Source organism: Mustela erminea, chromosome 10, assembly GCF_009829155.1.
Source record: "Mustela erminea isolate mMusErm1 chromosome 10, mMusErm1.Pri, whole genome shotgun sequence".
NCBI classification, from domain to species: Eukaryota; Metazoa; Chordata; class Mammalia; order Carnivora; family Mustelidae; genus Mustela; species Mustela erminea.
The window spans coordinates 64,250,719-64,267,315 of record NC_045623.1 but is presented as its reverse complement, the minus strand read 5'-3'; the positions used below and the strand labels follow the sequence as shown (position 1 = coordinate 64,267,315).

General features: G+C 41.0%; 1 protein-coding gene across 1 annotated transcript in view; it reads right to left on the bottom strand.

Moving 5' to 3' along the window:
- Window positions 1–16,597, bottom strand: part of FYB2 (FYN binding protein 2) — a 122,484-nt gene that overhangs the window by 36,325 nt on the left and 69,562 nt on the right. Inside the window, exons 7-9 of the mRNA XM_032303005.1 lie at window positions 9,356–9,390; window positions 6,743–6,774; window positions 2,625–2,733 (exon numbers count right to left, since the gene is read on the bottom strand). Of these exons, the coding sequence (XP_032158896.1) occupies window positions 2,625–2,733; window positions 6,743–6,774; window positions 9,356–9,390 (176 nt within the window). The remainder of the gene's footprint in view (window positions 1–2,624; window positions 2,734–6,742; window positions 6,775–9,355; window positions 9,391–16,597) is intronic.

The following is a 16,597-nucleotide window of genomic DNA, read 5'->3' as shown; positions in this document are numbered from 1 at the left end:
CTTATCTCACCTCATCTCCAGGACCCCCCCCCCCCCACTGGGAAAATATCACTAGACCACATGATAAAGAGTTTTGAAAGGTTAAATAACAGGTCTCCAAATCCTCTGGTTTCCTAGCCAGTAGTCTACTAAGACAGAACTTGAGCCCTGTGCTCTTGACCACCAAGGGGGGTTGTGTTCCATTCACCTGATATTTCTTCTGGCCCCCTGCCATTCTGTTCCTCTGTACTTCCTTTCCCACTCCCTCCCTGCAGTGTTGGTCAGACATGAATGCTGAGTTCCGGAGATAGAGAGACACCATGGGCACGGTGGCCTACACACTGATCACGGAGACAAGACACACAAACATTAAGGTACCACGTGGCAAGGGCCATTTGCAGCTGTGTTGTTCTCTGAGACAGAAACGGAGGAGGGGAGGTCAGTTCCCTCGGCTGGGAGACAGGGTGGAGAAAGACTTCCAGAGCAGATCTTATTAAAGAGTACTTTAAAATGAAAGGAAGAGATGGACCAAGGGGATAAAGGGACAAATCAGCACGAGCAAATGCATGGGTATCTGGAGAAGTTAGAGTCCTCAGACGGGTGTACAGAAGCTGATACTGAGGGAAGACTGGAAGGGACAGGTTGAAAAGACGAGAGGAGAAAGATGTGACAGAATGAGGCTGAGTAATGCAGGGTCTTGTGTGCAAGGTTCAATGGGGGCCTCACTGAGCCCCAGGCAGCAATCTGAGCAGATGTGCATTTCAGAAAGCTCTGGATGGATTTCCAGGAATAGACACCGGAAACCAAGGAGAATTACAGACTTTCTGGCTATTTATCAAATGGCGATAGGAGAGGAGATTATTGTCCTTCCGATGGCAAGTGGACAGGAGCACTGACTATGACAACACATCTGAAAGCAGTCGGAAGAAGCCGAAATACTTAACAGTTATAAAGTATGGGATTTCCTGAGCTCTTGGTGTGGTCTGGACAAACTAAAAGGAGGGGCATTTTTTCAAGTCACACAGCCAAGAATCAATTTTTTTTTTTAAAGATTTTATTTATTTATTTGACAGAGAGAGATCACAAGTAGGCAGAGAGGCAGGCAGAGAGAGAGAGAGGGGAGGAAACAGGCTCCCTGCTGAGCAGAGAGCCCGATGCGGGACTCGATCCCAGGACCCTGAGATCATGACCTGAGCCGAAGGCAGCGGCTTAACCCACTGAGCCACCCAGGCGCCCCAAGAATCAATTTTTTAATGGGGAAAAATGACAAAGTAATAAGTCAGAGTTTCACACAAATGCAGTGACTGCCTTCCTTCATTGTGGCCCCTAATAAGGCCATGTGTGAGTTCCCCTTGGCCTGTCCTTGGGAATGCTTCCTAGAGTCAGTTTGAATTTGTATCTACTGACAATACCATTTACACCTGACCCCAAACAGCACTGCCCAGCTATGCCACCCACTACTTTTACCTAACATAATCCAAATCACCTACAACAATTTCCAAAACTCAAATCCACATCAAAAAAGCAGGAATATATCCCCTTGGTGGCAGCCTGACCCCATACCTGGCTCTTGTCAAATGGCCAGCACTGATAAAGAACATATCCCTGCTTTTGCTCTTTCATGGTCAATGTCCGTAACCGTCACTTCCCCATTGTCTTTCTCATGGTTCTGATAACCCCTTTCTGATCTCTGGCCCCATCACCCACTTATGTCCTTGTCTGCTCTCTGGCCTCAGGATGCAATGCCCCTTCCCTAACTCTGGTTCCTTTCTTTCACAATTAGTGACTTACTTCTTCCTTGAATTATACTTCTTTGTGATGCTCTATGAACACACAGTCTTGGCCCTGAACCCTGTGGACCTACCCACCAGTTCAGGCCCACAAACACCACCAAGCTGCTTGATTTTCCCAAGCCCTGCAGCTGGGACTGGAGCAATCTGATATTCTACGATAGGCACAACTCAAACAGGTTTTCAGAATGTTGTGAGCATTACTAGCAGCACTGGTGATATCGATAATTTAAGCCTCTGACCACTCTAGTTGTTTTGAGGGGGACAATGTCAATTGGATAGGAGTATGCACATGCATCTAGTATTTACTAATAAGTAATAATTAAGAATACCTTACATTTTTATGGTATCTCATGGTCTACAAAGCACTTTCACATACATTATCTTATCCACATAAACCAGACAGAATCAGGGTGGGACTGCAGATGGTAATTGAGTAGGGATGATTTGTTCTTCTATTACAGATGAAATGACTGAGCTCAGAGGTAAGTTGTTCTTCTAAGTAGGGCCCTCAAGCACACACCTTAAGGAGGCCCTCCTTCTGGGGCTGTTCAATTGCAGGGTACTACACCCAAATGAGTGTCTATGTTTTACCCTCTGGATGCCTTGCTGAACTCATACTAGACCCAGCCCCACCCCTAAGGCCTGCTTCATGGCTAAAAAGTGGACACCTGAGGCTAGAGCTCAGTGTTACTGTCAAGTTCATTTCTTTGAGAAAACACCCAACACCCCAGGGTCTTCTGATGCTCTCTGTAGAGAGCTGCTGTCTCAGGTTCTAAAAAGTCACTCCATGAACTATTCCCATGATACCCCTGGACTTTTACTGTTTGGCCCTGAACCCTAGAACACTGATACCTTGAAAAGATGACTTGAAGGTAAATCTTTTTGTGGTTTTTGAGGTTCCAATTCACATGGCTCTTTTTCCTTCTCCTTTTTATCTTCATCTTCATCTTCATATTTAGGGCTTAGATGTGAAGAGATAACAAGGGAAAAGTGAGGTTTAGAGTGTTTAGATCATAGTGTACTACCCAATCCTAAAAGAAAGGAATGGAAAAAGTGAATGTAAACAGCTGAATAGTTCCTCTTCTCTCCCTACCTTCTTCTAAGATGAGGATCAGGTCACCCATTAGATCATTTCACCGAGTTTCTACCTGCTCCAATCAATGCCAGAAGGAATCCCTGCTTAAAATCTCCTAGCAACTCCCCATTGCCTGTAGGCTAAAATATAAACCCATCGTGATGTGGTTGCAATCTTTCTTTCCAACCCCACCTCCCTCTACTCCTTCCCTCAACTTTTGCTCTAGACTCACATTCCCCAAACCAACCATCCTGGTTCAAGCAACTCTCCCTTTTTAGTTGCCATTTCCCTTGACAGACATGCCTTCTGCATCTTGCTGGCGAACATCAAACCCTTCTCAATTTGTCTGAATCATCTTACTTCTGAGAATCCTTCCCTGATTCTCCCAGTCATACCTTCTTATCTGCTGCCCCAACACTTTGTCCTTCTATTTGTATTATAAAACACTGTTTATGGATCAGCCTCCAGTTCTTCCAATTGCCTTGTAAACGAACAATCAACTTATAAAGCGGCAGAGCTCCACTATTTCTGTATGTATTCCTAGCACCAATGCTGTGTGATCTAGAGTAGCAACAGCATGGGGCCTGGCAGGTACTCAGACAGTCTTCCCTAAGGAAATGAAGGACCACCACGCACCACTATATAGATGACAGCTGCATTGGACAGAGTATGAGAGAGAGGCAAGGTGGACAGTGTCAGGAGAAACCTGAGGTCCGAGGAAAGAATGAATGCGGAGGAGTCATCAACTCCCAGATGAGGACTTCTGTTCTGGCACAGTGAACTAGACTTACAACCACATTCATACAGAAGGCAGAAAAAGAGGAGCCCTCAAAGAAACTCAGAAGAGGAGGTCAACAAGAGAGGAAAAGCACCAGAGACAGTACTGTTCTGAAAGACAATGGAAAGAATTGTCAGGAGTTTCATTCATTCACGTAATTACTGAGCACCGTGCCCACCAGTAAGGCCATCTGCCAGTTCCATGATGATCAGGGGCGGTGAGGGAGGGCTGGCTTCTTCTTTTTTTTTTTCTTAAAGATTTTATTTATTTGACAGAGGGAGAGAGATTACAAGCAGGCAGAGCAGCAGGCAGGGAGAAAAGGGGAAGCAGGCTCCCTGCTGAGCAGAGAGCCCAATGCGGTACTCCATCCCAAGATCCTGAGATCATGACCCTGGCCAAAGGCAGAGACTTAACCCACTGCACCACCCAGGCAACCCAGGAGGGCTGGCTTCTAATCTCCACTATATATCCCTCTTTCTGCAAGTCCATGATTAACCTTTAAAAAAAAAATCATATTTTCTTATTCATAAATGAAAGGTCACAATGCCAATGTCCATGGTTGCTAGGAGAATGAAATGTGAGAAAAATGTTGAAAGCTCAGCATTGTTCAGAGTACATAATGGACCTGCAATAATTGTTGGGATCCTTGTCTTCATGGAAGCATTTGCTGTGTTAGAATTACCCAGTTCTTATTCCCCATTGCACATTGTTGGTATTTCTCCTAAAACATAAATCCTTGTTGATGTACATGCCCTTGGTAATCCATCTTATCTTGTCAGGTCTTATCCAGTAACTTATAACTGGATCTCTATAAGTAATTATCAAATTAAATTCAATATGGTGACTTCTAGGAATACTATGAGGCGATGGAGTACGTTATCTCTGCTTTGAAACTCTTTGTGGCTCCCCCCGACCTAGAATATAAAGTCTAAATCTGTGCTCTCCACCTGTGGCCACTGTCCATGTATGGATATCGTGCATTTGAAATGTATCTGGTCTAGACTGAGCTGTAAGTATGACATATATTTGGATCTTGAAGAATTAGAGAAAAAAGACTATAAAATACCTCAGTAATAGTTATTATATTGATTACATGTCAAAATGACAATATTTTGGATACACTGGGATTAATAAAACACATAATTAATTTCACCTGTTTCTTTTCACATTTTAAAATTTAATTTAATGTTATGTTAGTCACCATACAGTATGTCATTAGTTTTTGATGTAGTGTTCCACGATTCACTGTTTGCATATAACCCCCAGTGCTCCATGCAATCCATGCCCTCCTTAATACCCACCACCAGGTTCACCCATCCTCCACCCTCTTCCCCTCCAAAACCCTCAATTTGTTTCTTAGAGTCCACAGCCTCTCCTGGTTCGTCTCCCTCTTTGATTCCCCCTCATTTTTCTCTTCCTTCTCCTAATGCCCTGCATGCTTTTCCTTGTGTTCCACAAATAAGTGAAACCATAGGATAACTGACTTTCTTTGCTTGACTTATTTCATTTAGCATAATCTCCTCCAGTCCTGTCCAAGTTGATGCAAAAGCTGGGTTACCTTTTTACTTTTTAACATTTGGCTACTAGAAAAATTTTAAATGACATCTGTGCTTTGCCTTACAGTTCCATTTATGGGGCTGGTCTAATTGTAAATTAGGGGGTGCAGGCCCTCCTGGACCCAGCTCTGCATACTCCCCGTGGCTTTGTTCCTTCTGCTTCCACACTGCACTTCATGCTCATGCATGATCCCTGTTTGGGGAGTCCTTGACCGACCTCATGTCTTTGCTCAAACTTTTCCTTATGCCTGGAACAATCATTACAACAACTCCTATAGGTCTTTTAAAGATTGAATTCAGCTGTCAACTCTTCAAGACAGTATGCCCAGAGCCTCATCTCTGTGTTCCTACAACTACTTAGCACTGATTATATTGTAACTTCCTACTAAGATGATCATTTCCCCCCGCTCCAAATAGCCCCTTTCCCCCATCCATTCTAGCCTCCTTGCCCATCTGGAACCAAGGGCAGAGGATATACTCCATTCATTTTTGTATCTCAGAATCTAGCAGCATCTGAGAGAGTAAAATCTCAATAAACACTGAATTAACCATGTGACATGTACCTCTCAAGTGCCCAGCACCACGCTAAATGCTAGAGAGCAGATACAGGGCGGGGTGGGGGGGCATGAATCGAGGCAGACCAGAACTCAAGGACAAACATGAAACATGGTTTCCCACATGATCCACTGCTTAAGTGTTTAACCTCAGCCAGGGAATTCTGATACTTGCCTCTCTAGACTTCACCAACCATGTTTCCTCTAATGCATTAAAAGTAACTCCAGGAGAAGAATGATAGACACAGACTCTGAAGAGGGGGGTCAGAGCACAGCCTTGCCAAGGCCCTGCTTTGGACCCAGAAGTATGAGAGGTGTCAGGAACACCAAGAACGAGAAACACGGGCCCTTCTCAGAAGGAACTCACACACAAGAAGCAGGGAAGGGAAGGAGAGTCAAGATAAACTGGCACGTTAGCAAACAAAGGATATGCAGTGAGGTTAGTGCAAACTTGTGTACCTTGGTGGGGGTGGGTGGGAGGGTCTGGCTACTTTTCTTTGAAGGAGGGGAATTAGGAAGGCTTCTTACAGGTGGGAATGTTTGATGCTCATTAAATATTTACTGGTTCATTAAGTTGGAATGAATTAATGAATTAAGGCAGCAAAGGCACAGAGATTTAAAACAGCATGGTGCATTTTGGAAACTAAGTTCTTTGGCAGTCACATGATGGTTATATACCTATTCGACTGTGTGATTCCCACAGGCCAGGAGCCCCTGAGGGTAGCAGCCAGGTTGCCATCACTGCTACTCCCCCAGTGGTTAGCAAGTGGCTGGCCCATGCTGGAGACTCAGTAAGTGTTTACCAATGAGGGTGGTGTGGTCTAGAACAAGGCAGGAGGGAAAGGCCAGGCAGGACCCTTGAGTACCTTCTCTGTACCAGGCACCTTACTAGGCACTGGGGAAGCTGGACCAGCTCAGTGTCTGCAAGCATAGCTGACCCATCTAAGAAAACTGGTTCAGTCAACAGAGGTTGGATTAACGCTTTTCCATTTGAAGATAAAACTCACCTAAGTTCTTGATGGAGACCATTCTTCCTAGGCTGAAAGTAAAGAGGGAAATGGTCATTTTCATAAATCAATCCAAACCATGCCTTTGATGTGTGATTACAGATCATTAGAGACTTGACCAGAAGACCAGACAGGTGAGGTCTCAGGATGGAGCAAAGGTAGACACGGACAACAAACTTCCAGAAACCCTGGCCGGTGGAACTGAAGGTCAGTGGAAAAGGAAAAGCAGCATGCTGGAGGGAATGTATAATCTAACTTAGAAGTATAAATTGTTTTCTGCATGCTTTTCCAGGAACGTGTTTGCAGAATAAAGCTTTCCATCATTTGGGGAAATACATACTTGGGCTATCAGAGCAATGTTTCAGTGGGCAGAGTCAGTAACACAAATGTGTAAGTCATGCTGGGAATTCTCCCTGGCTGGTCACACACCCCCTGATCCCAAATTTACTCCCAGACGATCTAGATTTGGTTCCGTTAAGATTATGTCCCAGTGACCACAATGTAACTCTTTGATTCAGTCATCACATAGATCTGATTCATTATTTTGAATCTAGACAACAACGTTGAAGAAAACAGAAAATAGCTAAGCCTTGAACATGCTGTGACCAAGACCAGCCTAAAAGCTCATTTGCCCTCCTTTGAGGAGGGCCCCGCAGGCCTTCACTCAGGGACGATTAGTTCTTATCTCCCGTATAATTCTAACAACAAGGATGGTAGAGTGCAGGTCAGATGGACCCCTGCTACATTACTGACAGGTTGCTGAACCTCTCTGAGCCTCCAGTCCTCACCTATAAGAGGCAAGTTGTGATACTAGCTCACCGGGAAACATGGAGGACGAAGTGCCCCACCTTTGCACGAGTGCCTGAAATGCAACAAGGTCTTGGTACAGAATTACCCATGTGAAAGACTCCCTGCTCAACACAAAGATATTCATAGAGAAGTCGAAACTGTCAGAGAACAGGAAACAATGACAGCAGACAGACTTGGTTTGGTGGAAAGACAGCTAACTCTGAACACCTGAGAAAGACCTAACATCATCTTTGTTTTTCTTTTTTTTTTAAGATTTAGCACAAGTAGGCAGAGAGGCAGGCAGAGGGAGAGGGAGAAGCAGGCTCCCGCTGAGCAGAGAGCCCGATGTGGGGCTCGATCCCAGGACCCTGAGATTATGACCTGAGCGGAAGACAGACACCTAACCGAATGAACCCCCCAGGCACCCTAAGGGACTAGGAGCATCTTATAAAGAAGAGCTTGAACTGTAGCCGTTCAATCCCTTATGTTACAGAGGATTCCACATCATGAAGACAGAGTAAGATCAGATTCCAGCTGCCGAGACAAGAACACGGAGATGAACGCAATACATGTCTGAAAGTTAAGATTTAAAATTTAAAAATATATTTTTAAATTTTAAAGGAGTCTACTGGAGATTCTCTCTCTTTTTCTCCCTCTGTCCTTCCCCCCCACCATCTCTCTCTCTCTCTCTCTCAAATAAATAAATGTTTTTAAAACATGTTAAAAATACTTTTGTGTTTTTTTTTTCCTTTTGAATGGGATAAACTCTAGTTATTTACAGAGTTTACTTGTACAGAAAAGTTTATTATTTTGGAGATATTGCCAGATAATTGAAGCATTTTAATAGAATGTTTCTACTTTCATTAATAAGAATAATCATTTATAGTTTTCTAGCTAGAAAGTGTACCACAAATGAACAGGCCTTTCCAATAGGTGTAAGAAAACAAGCAGAAAGATGAAAGATCTGGACTAAATGAACTCTGTGTGAAAAAAGTAACCTTCACTGACCGAGCTGAAACATGAGGGGAGGCCCTGCTGTGTGCCAGGCTCTGTACTGGGAGCTTAGCTACTTTGAGTTCTCTCAGCAACTCAGTGAAACAAGTACAAATCCCCTTATTTATTGAGCATCTACTACAGCAAATGTGGTCACCACAGGGCATCTGCTTCCTGCCCTCGCAGAGAAGACGCCATTTTCCAGAAGACCCAGCAGGAGCCCAGAGAGGCAAAATGTCTGGGAAAGGTACGGGCATTTACCATCACACAGGTTCCCTGAATTTACCTCACTCTCGTTTCCACAATGACCCAGACGTGGATACTTCTACTATCTCTATCTTACAGGTGAGGAAATGGAGGTTCGAGATCACAGGGTCAGGTGCTGGGACTGGGGCCAGCAGGGACTCTGCTTGGGCTCTCATCAAGTGGCTCCAAGGGGCACTTTGCACTGGGCTCACCAGGAGCCAGAAAATGTGCCTTCAGAGGGCGGGCCATCCTCCCGAAAGCGCAGGAGGTACAAATTTGGCTTGGGCCACAGCACTCCCCTCTCTGAAGGGACCGTTATTAAAGGCCAGCTGATGCTGTTCGCCACAGATAACAGGCCGGGAGTGGATTAGGGCCAGCTTCTCCCTCCCCCCTCCCCACACCACTTTTTCTATCTCTGTTATTACAGGCGACAGAATCTTAGCAGCTGGAGTCTTGGAAAAGCCTCAGGAATTGGGAGAAAACTGAAAACAAAGACCTCCCTCCTGGCTCCTAAAAGAAACCACTCTACCGTCAATTCTGCATACCTGTTGTAGTTATGAAGTTGGTAAAAAGAGGGAACAATACCTTTTGGGGTTCTTCAATTTCGACTTCATAAGTTGCTAAAATAAACATGAAAAAGAAAATGATGTCAGAGGCCGTTTATTCACCCATTTCTTACAGCACCCAGGATTCAAGCAATTACGCAGGATGGCAGAGTTCAGTTTTCTCAGCCTCCGGAACACGGAACGGTGTGAGGCTTTGTCTGTGTTGGGAGTTTTCGGGTCACTGACCATGGCTTTTTATCTCTGTGGGGATTTCCAGGATGGAATGTATGGTCAGTGAAAACATGTGAAACAATTTTCAGTTTCCTGTTTCAGTAAATAGATATACATACTCCATGCTGAAGAGACAGCGCTGAAATTTAGTGGTTTGCAGTCAGAAGGGGAACATGAAAGGGAAAGGAGAGGAAAAAAGCCCCCCTCCAAAAAAGAAAAAAAAAGAAAAAAAGGAAAAAAAAAAAGCCTAGATCCCACTTCAAAAAAATGAACTCCACAGCACACTCAGAAGTGTTTTTGTTCCTTAACTGTTTTGTTTCCCTAGCACAGCTTGAAAAGAGGAGACTGGCCACCAACTGAGGTTTGAGTTCCTTTTGGATTTTTTTCTGATTGTTCTGTGGATTTTACTGAATGATGCGACACTGACCTTCATTAATAACAATCACAAGTAGTGGCAAGAATGCGGGTTCAGAGCCCAGTCCTGCCGCTTCCTACCTGAGGGATTGCAGACAAATTACTTCATTTCCTAGAGTCTCCGTTTGCTCACTTGAGAAATGCAGTCAATTAGTACCTGCCTTACATAGTTAATGGGGAGATTAAAGGAGATGATGTAAAAAAATGGGACATGCCTAGCAGAGCACCAGATATTGTATAGAAAGTGATGGGTTTTTGATAAAATCACTTATTTGATTTTTCTTTGCTGAAATGTCATCTCTAAAAGTTTCCCCCTACCGTTAATGAATATGCATGCATAATAAGTAGGACTCCCCCCGTTTTTCTTCTCTTTCTTGCTGCTAGGTTCCTGAAGCTGTAGTTTAGAAAAGTGACCAAGAAACATGTTTTATTTTATTTTTTTAAGTAGGCTCCATGCCCACTGTGGGGCCCAAAGCAGAGCCCAATCTCAGGACCCTGAGATCAACACCTGAGCTGAGAGCAAGAGTCAGATGCTTAACTAAGTGAACCAGCCAGGTTGCGTTTCAAGGTCATTGTTATTCTATTATTCTACACACAAAATCCATTGATAAAACGAAGGAAATCCTAGGTTTTCTATAGGCACTGCCTGCACGTGATTGCTTGACACAAAGACCTAAAATTCTCTGTGGATGATTCATAGCATGTACTTCAATGGGAGCCATTGTACACTTCTCTTTTTACTGATTTTTGAATCAAAATGTATTATTTTGCCAGTTTACTTTAAAGCCTCTGTTTAGCTATTAATACACAATGAATATTTGCTTTGATGTAATTTGCTCCATATCCATTCCAAATATGGGTCTCCTTTCCAATTTTAAAAATGATAATCTCCTTCCTCAATTGAGGTATCATTCTTTGTTTTACAAAGAAATAACACACCATGATCTTTTTGCTTCTCATTGTCACCTGGGGAGAGGGGAGATATTATTCTTAGAAATGGGGAAACCAAGGCTCAGAAGAAGCTTACTTGTCAAGGCTAGTACACAAAAATACACACTGAATTAATAATGCATTCGTAACTTGATTATGATTTTTTTAACAAACCAGACGTTCTCCAAAGTTTTGCCATCACAACTTGCTCCCATGGAAGGAATATAAAAGACAAAGGATTCTACCCCATGGGGTGAGGAAAGGACAGGGAATCCTATCTGGAGGATATGACCCACAGCACTGGAGCCCATTCTCTCCACTGACGAGCTTTGTTCCAGCTGGGGGAAAAGGATACTCATCGCAAGATGGTCCTCAATACCCTCCAACTGCTGGCCCCATTACATGACCGCAGCTTGCAGGCTTTTTCTCTAAGTACTAACTCGCTGTGTGACCTTGGAAAACTAGGAGGTGAGAGCACTGTTACTAATAATATAAAAACAGTAATAAAAAGCAACAAACATTTTTTATACTTACAAATACTAGGAACTGTGCTACGTGTTTAAATGTATGACCTCACTTAATTCACTCAGTGATCACTACTGACACTGGCATTTCACCCATGAGGAGGCAGATGCCCAAAGAGTGAAGTAACTTGCCCAAGGTCACTCCATTAGCAAATGGCTTTCAAACTTCCTCCCAGCTACGGAATAATTCATTTGAGTGGAATATTGCCCATGGGCACACATAAAACTTCTCTGGTTGATGTCATGCTCAAAGTCTCCAGTACCCCTCAGGACCGCCCTAGGGCCTAGGAAGCACAGTCTGAATGGGTGGTCTAGATGACCTCTGAGGACAATTCTGCAGAACTTCCAGAACAGCCTAAATCCTGCTTACCCACATACTATATAAAAGGGCAAAGCCTCAGAAAGGCACCCAGGCTGAACTATGCACCCCAAAGGGATGGTCTTTGTTTTCCTGGCATTGTTTAAGGGACAATCTCGTACTATGGTGACAGTGAAAGCTAACCACCTCATCTTTCCCCTTATTTTCCCGCTTCTCTCTCCCCGTCTCCTCCAGAAACGTAATACTTAGATTCTTCACCCTTGGTGGGCAGAGAATGAAAGAAGGATCCCCTCTGAGTTAATCTTTATAGAAGATGTGACACTTATATTAAGATTGATTGATGGAGGGGCGCCTGGGTGGCTCAGTGGGTTAAGCCACTGCCTTTGGCTCAGGTCATGATCTCAGGGTCCTGGGATCGAGTCCCGCATCGGGCTCTCTGCTCAGCAGGGAGCATGCTTCCTCCTCTCTCTCTCTCTGCCTGCCTCTCTGCCTACTTGTGATCTCTCTCTGTCAAATAAATAAATAAAATCTTTTAAAAAAAAAAGATTGATTGATGGATTGAATGATTTTTATTTATGGCTATCCAACTGCTCCAACATCATGAAAGGCAATGTTTCCTCCATTAAATTTCCTTTTACAATTTTGTAAGGGAGAATATTTTTTTCTATATGCAGTTTTTCAATCCATAAATATGGTATATCTCCCCTATTTATGTAGGTTTCCTTTGAATTATTTCATCAGCAATTTGTAGTTATCAAATTTAAGTCTTGTAACATTTTGTTAAGCACAAGTCAATTTCTCTTTCTTTAACTTTTGTGAATGTTGTAGTATTTTCTGATTTTAGTGTGTTCATTGCTAGCATATAGAAATAGGATTTTAAAATTCTATTTTGTATCCTGTGACCTTGTTGAACTCATTTGTTAGTTCTAAGATTTTTTTTTTTTTGGGGGGTAAATTCCCTGGGATTTTCTATCTAGACAATCCTGTCATCTGCAAATAAGGGCAGTTTAATTCTTTGATTTGTATTCATTTGATTTCCTTTCCTTGACTTACTGATTGGCTAGAAGTTCTAGCACTGTGTTGAATAGGAGTGGTAAGAGTGTACATCCCTGGGGCACCTGGGTGGCTTGATCATTAAGTGTCTGCTTTCTGCTCAGGTCACAATCCCAGCGTCCTGGGTTTGAGACCCCTGTCAGGCTCCCTGCTCAGCGGGAAGCCTGCTTCACCCTCTCCCACTCCTCCTGCTTGTATTCCCTTTATCACTGTTTCTCTCTGTCAGATAAATAAATCAAATCTTTAAAAAAAAAAAAAAAAGTGACCATCCTGCCTAGTTCCCAGTCTCTAGGGGAAAGTATTCAATATTTCTCCATTAAGTATACTAGCTATAGGTTTTTGTTTGTTTGTTTGCAAATGCTCTTTTTTTTTCAAGTTGAGAAAGTGGCCCTCTATTCCTATTTTTCTGAGTGTTTTTTTTTTAATCATAAATGGGTATTAAATTTGTCAAATGCTTTTCCTGCATAGATTGTTATGATTGTGTGGTTTTTCTTCTTTAGCCTATCAATAAAGAGTTCATTGACTGATTTTTTTGAGTGATCTTTGAATATTGAACTAGCTTTCCATCCCTAGAATAAACAGCATTTTGTTGTGGTATAATTCCATATTACGTCTTGCTGAATTCTATTTACTAGTATTTTGCAAAGGACTTTTATGACTCTGCTCCTGAAGGGTGTTAATCTGTAGTGTTCTTGTGCACTGTCTCTGTCTGGTTTGCTGTCGGGGTAATACCAGCTTCTTGAATCAGTAAGGGTTTCCTCCTGTTCCATTTTTCTTGGAAAGATTGTACAGAATTAGTGTTAATTCATTTTTAAATATTTGGCAGAATTCTCCAGTGAAATCTCCCAGGACTTTGAGATGGTCTTTTTCAGAGTTCTATTTTCTCTTAATTAATTTATTTATAAATTTTAATTGTAGTATAGTTAACATACAGTGTTTTAAGTTTTTTGTTTGTTTGTTTGTTTTACTTTTAAAACTACAGATTCAATGTCCTTAACAGTTACAGCACTATCAAAATGATTTATATTGAGTGATTTGAGGTAATCTGAATTTTTGAGGAATTGTTCCATCCTTAAGTTGTCAAATTTAGATGTGTAGATTTATTCATAATGTCCTCTTATAGTCCTTTTGAAGTCTGCAAAGTTTGTAATGATATCTTTGTTTCATTCTTGATATTGTTCGTTTGTGTCTTCTTTCTGTTTCTTTGTTAGTCTTGCTAGAGGTTTGTCAATTTTATTGATCTTTTCAAAGAACAAGCTTTTGCTTTCATTGATTTTCTCTACGCTTTTCTGTTTTTAATTTTATTTATTTCTGTTCCTAATCTTTATTCTTTCCTCCCTTCCACTTGCTTTAGATTTATTTTTCTATTCTTTTACTATGTTCTTGAGGTAGGATCTTAGATTTAAAGATTTTCCTCTTTAATGTAAGCATTTAGTGCTATTAATTTCTCTTCTGCATTCCTTGGGCTCTGTCCCAAGGATTTTTATATGTTTTCATTTTTTGTTCAGTTCAATATGTATTTTGATTTCCTTTTAGAAACGTGTGCTTTTGTTTTGAAGTGTTTAGAGAGTTTTCTGCTATCCTTTGGTTACTGATTTCTAGCCTGATTACATTGTGGTAAAAAATACACTATGATTTCAATTTTTCAGAATGCACTGTTGTAAGGTCTAGAATAAGGTCTATCTTGTATATGTTTATGGATGCTTGAGAGTATATATATTCTGCTCCTGGGGCACCTTCTATAGATATCAATTAGATCCTGTTGCTGATGGTGTTGCTGAATTCTTCTGTATCCTTGCTGATTTTCTGAGTAGGTGTTCTGTCAATGTGGACAGAAGGGTGTTAAAGTCTCAAACTATGAGTCCATTTGTCTATTTTTTCTTTCAGTTTGTGCTTCACATATATTATAGCTCTGGAGCTTGGTGCACACACACTTAAGATTGTTTTGTCTTCCTGATGGAGTGACCCTATTATCATTACATAATATCCCTCTGCATCTCTTGTAATTTTCTTTGCTCTGAAATTTACTTTTTCAGTTATTAATATAGTCACACTAATATTCTTTAGATTAAATTTACATCTTCCAATCTCTCTCTTTCAATTGGCATATTTAGGCAATTTACATATAATGTAATTAATGCAATTACTGATATATTAGAGCTTAAATCTGGCCTTTATTTTTTATTTTCTCTTTAGGTTTTTTTTTTTTTTTTTTTTTTTGCCTCTCTGTTACATATTTCCTGCTTTCTTGTGGGTTACCTGAACATTTTTTAGAATTATTTTTTATTTACCTATAGTTTTTTGTTTTATGTTTTTTAAATATCTCACTCTCTATCTGTTTCAGTGGTTCCTTTAGGGTTTACACTATATATAGATGTAAATCACAGTCTACTGGTATGGACATTTTATCAGTTCATGTGAAGTATAGAAACCTTATTTCCCTCTATGTCCCTTAACACTTTCCTTATAATGGTCTTATGTATTTCTCTTATACACATTTAGAACTGTATCAGATAATGTTAAGAGTTTTTGCTTCAACCATCAAACATAATTTAAAAAAATCAAAAGAAAGAAAATATGTCATACTCACATTTGTATTCTTTCCATTTTTTCTTTCGCCTGAAGTGAAAGTCCAAAGTACTTCCTTTCATCATTTATTTTCTGTCTAGAAATCTTCCTTTAGCCATTCTTTTAGGATTGGTCTGCTAGAACAAATTATCTTAGTTTTCCTTCATCTTAGAATATCTTGATTTCCCCTTCAATCTTGAAGGATATTTTCACTGGTAATAGGATTCTGGATTGATAGTTCTTTTCTTCTTGTACTTGAAAAATGTTGTGCCAGTTTCTTCTGGCTTTCATGGTTTCTGATGAGAAATTCAGCCATTTAAATTGTTTTTCACCCATAGGTAATGTATCATTTCTTTTACTGCTTTCAAGATTTTTACTTTTTATTTTTATTTTTAGAAGTTTGATTATGTTTTTGTGTGGATTGGGTTATCCTGCTTGGGATTTTCTTGGCTTCTTCAATCTTTTGTTTAATGTCTTTTACCAAATTAGGAAAGTTTTCAATTTCTTCAAGTACTTTCAGTAGCATCGTCTTTCCCCCTTCTTTCCAGTACTACAATTTAAGACTTTCATTATAGTCCCACGGATCCTTGAAACTCTGTTCATTGTTTTTCCCTGATCTGTTTTCTCCTTATTGTTAGATTGGATAATTTCTATCATTTCTTTCAAGTTTATGAATTCTTCTATTCTCCCCATTTTGCTGTTGAGTCCATCCAGTGAGCTTTTTATTTTTCTTATTGTGTTCTTCACTTCTAAGTTTCTATTTCTTTTTCTTTACATCTTCCATTTCTTTTCAGAGGCATCCCATTTCTTCTAAAAATAGAGTGAAACCATTCTTTGTGTGCTTCAATCATGTTCATAATTGTTCACTGAAGTCTTAACAGCTGCTTTAAATTGTCTCTCAGAACACGCTAATATTTCAATTGTCTCAATGTTGTCATCTATTGATTATCTCTTTTCATTCAAGTTTCTTGATTTGTGATATGATGAGTAATTTTCTGTTGAAATCTGGGCATTTTAAGTATTATCTTATGAGACTGGATATTATTTAAACTTCTGTTTTAGTTGGCTTTTCTGGTGACAGAAATGGGATGACTTTTTTCTGTCAGCTAAGGGTACACATCTAGGTTCTCCACTTCTTGGCCTTCCAATATCCAAATGAGGGCAAGGCTCCTCACTGCTCCTGGTCAAGGGTGGGAACTCCAGTTCCCCACTCAGCTTTTGCTGATAACATCCTGGTGGTAGG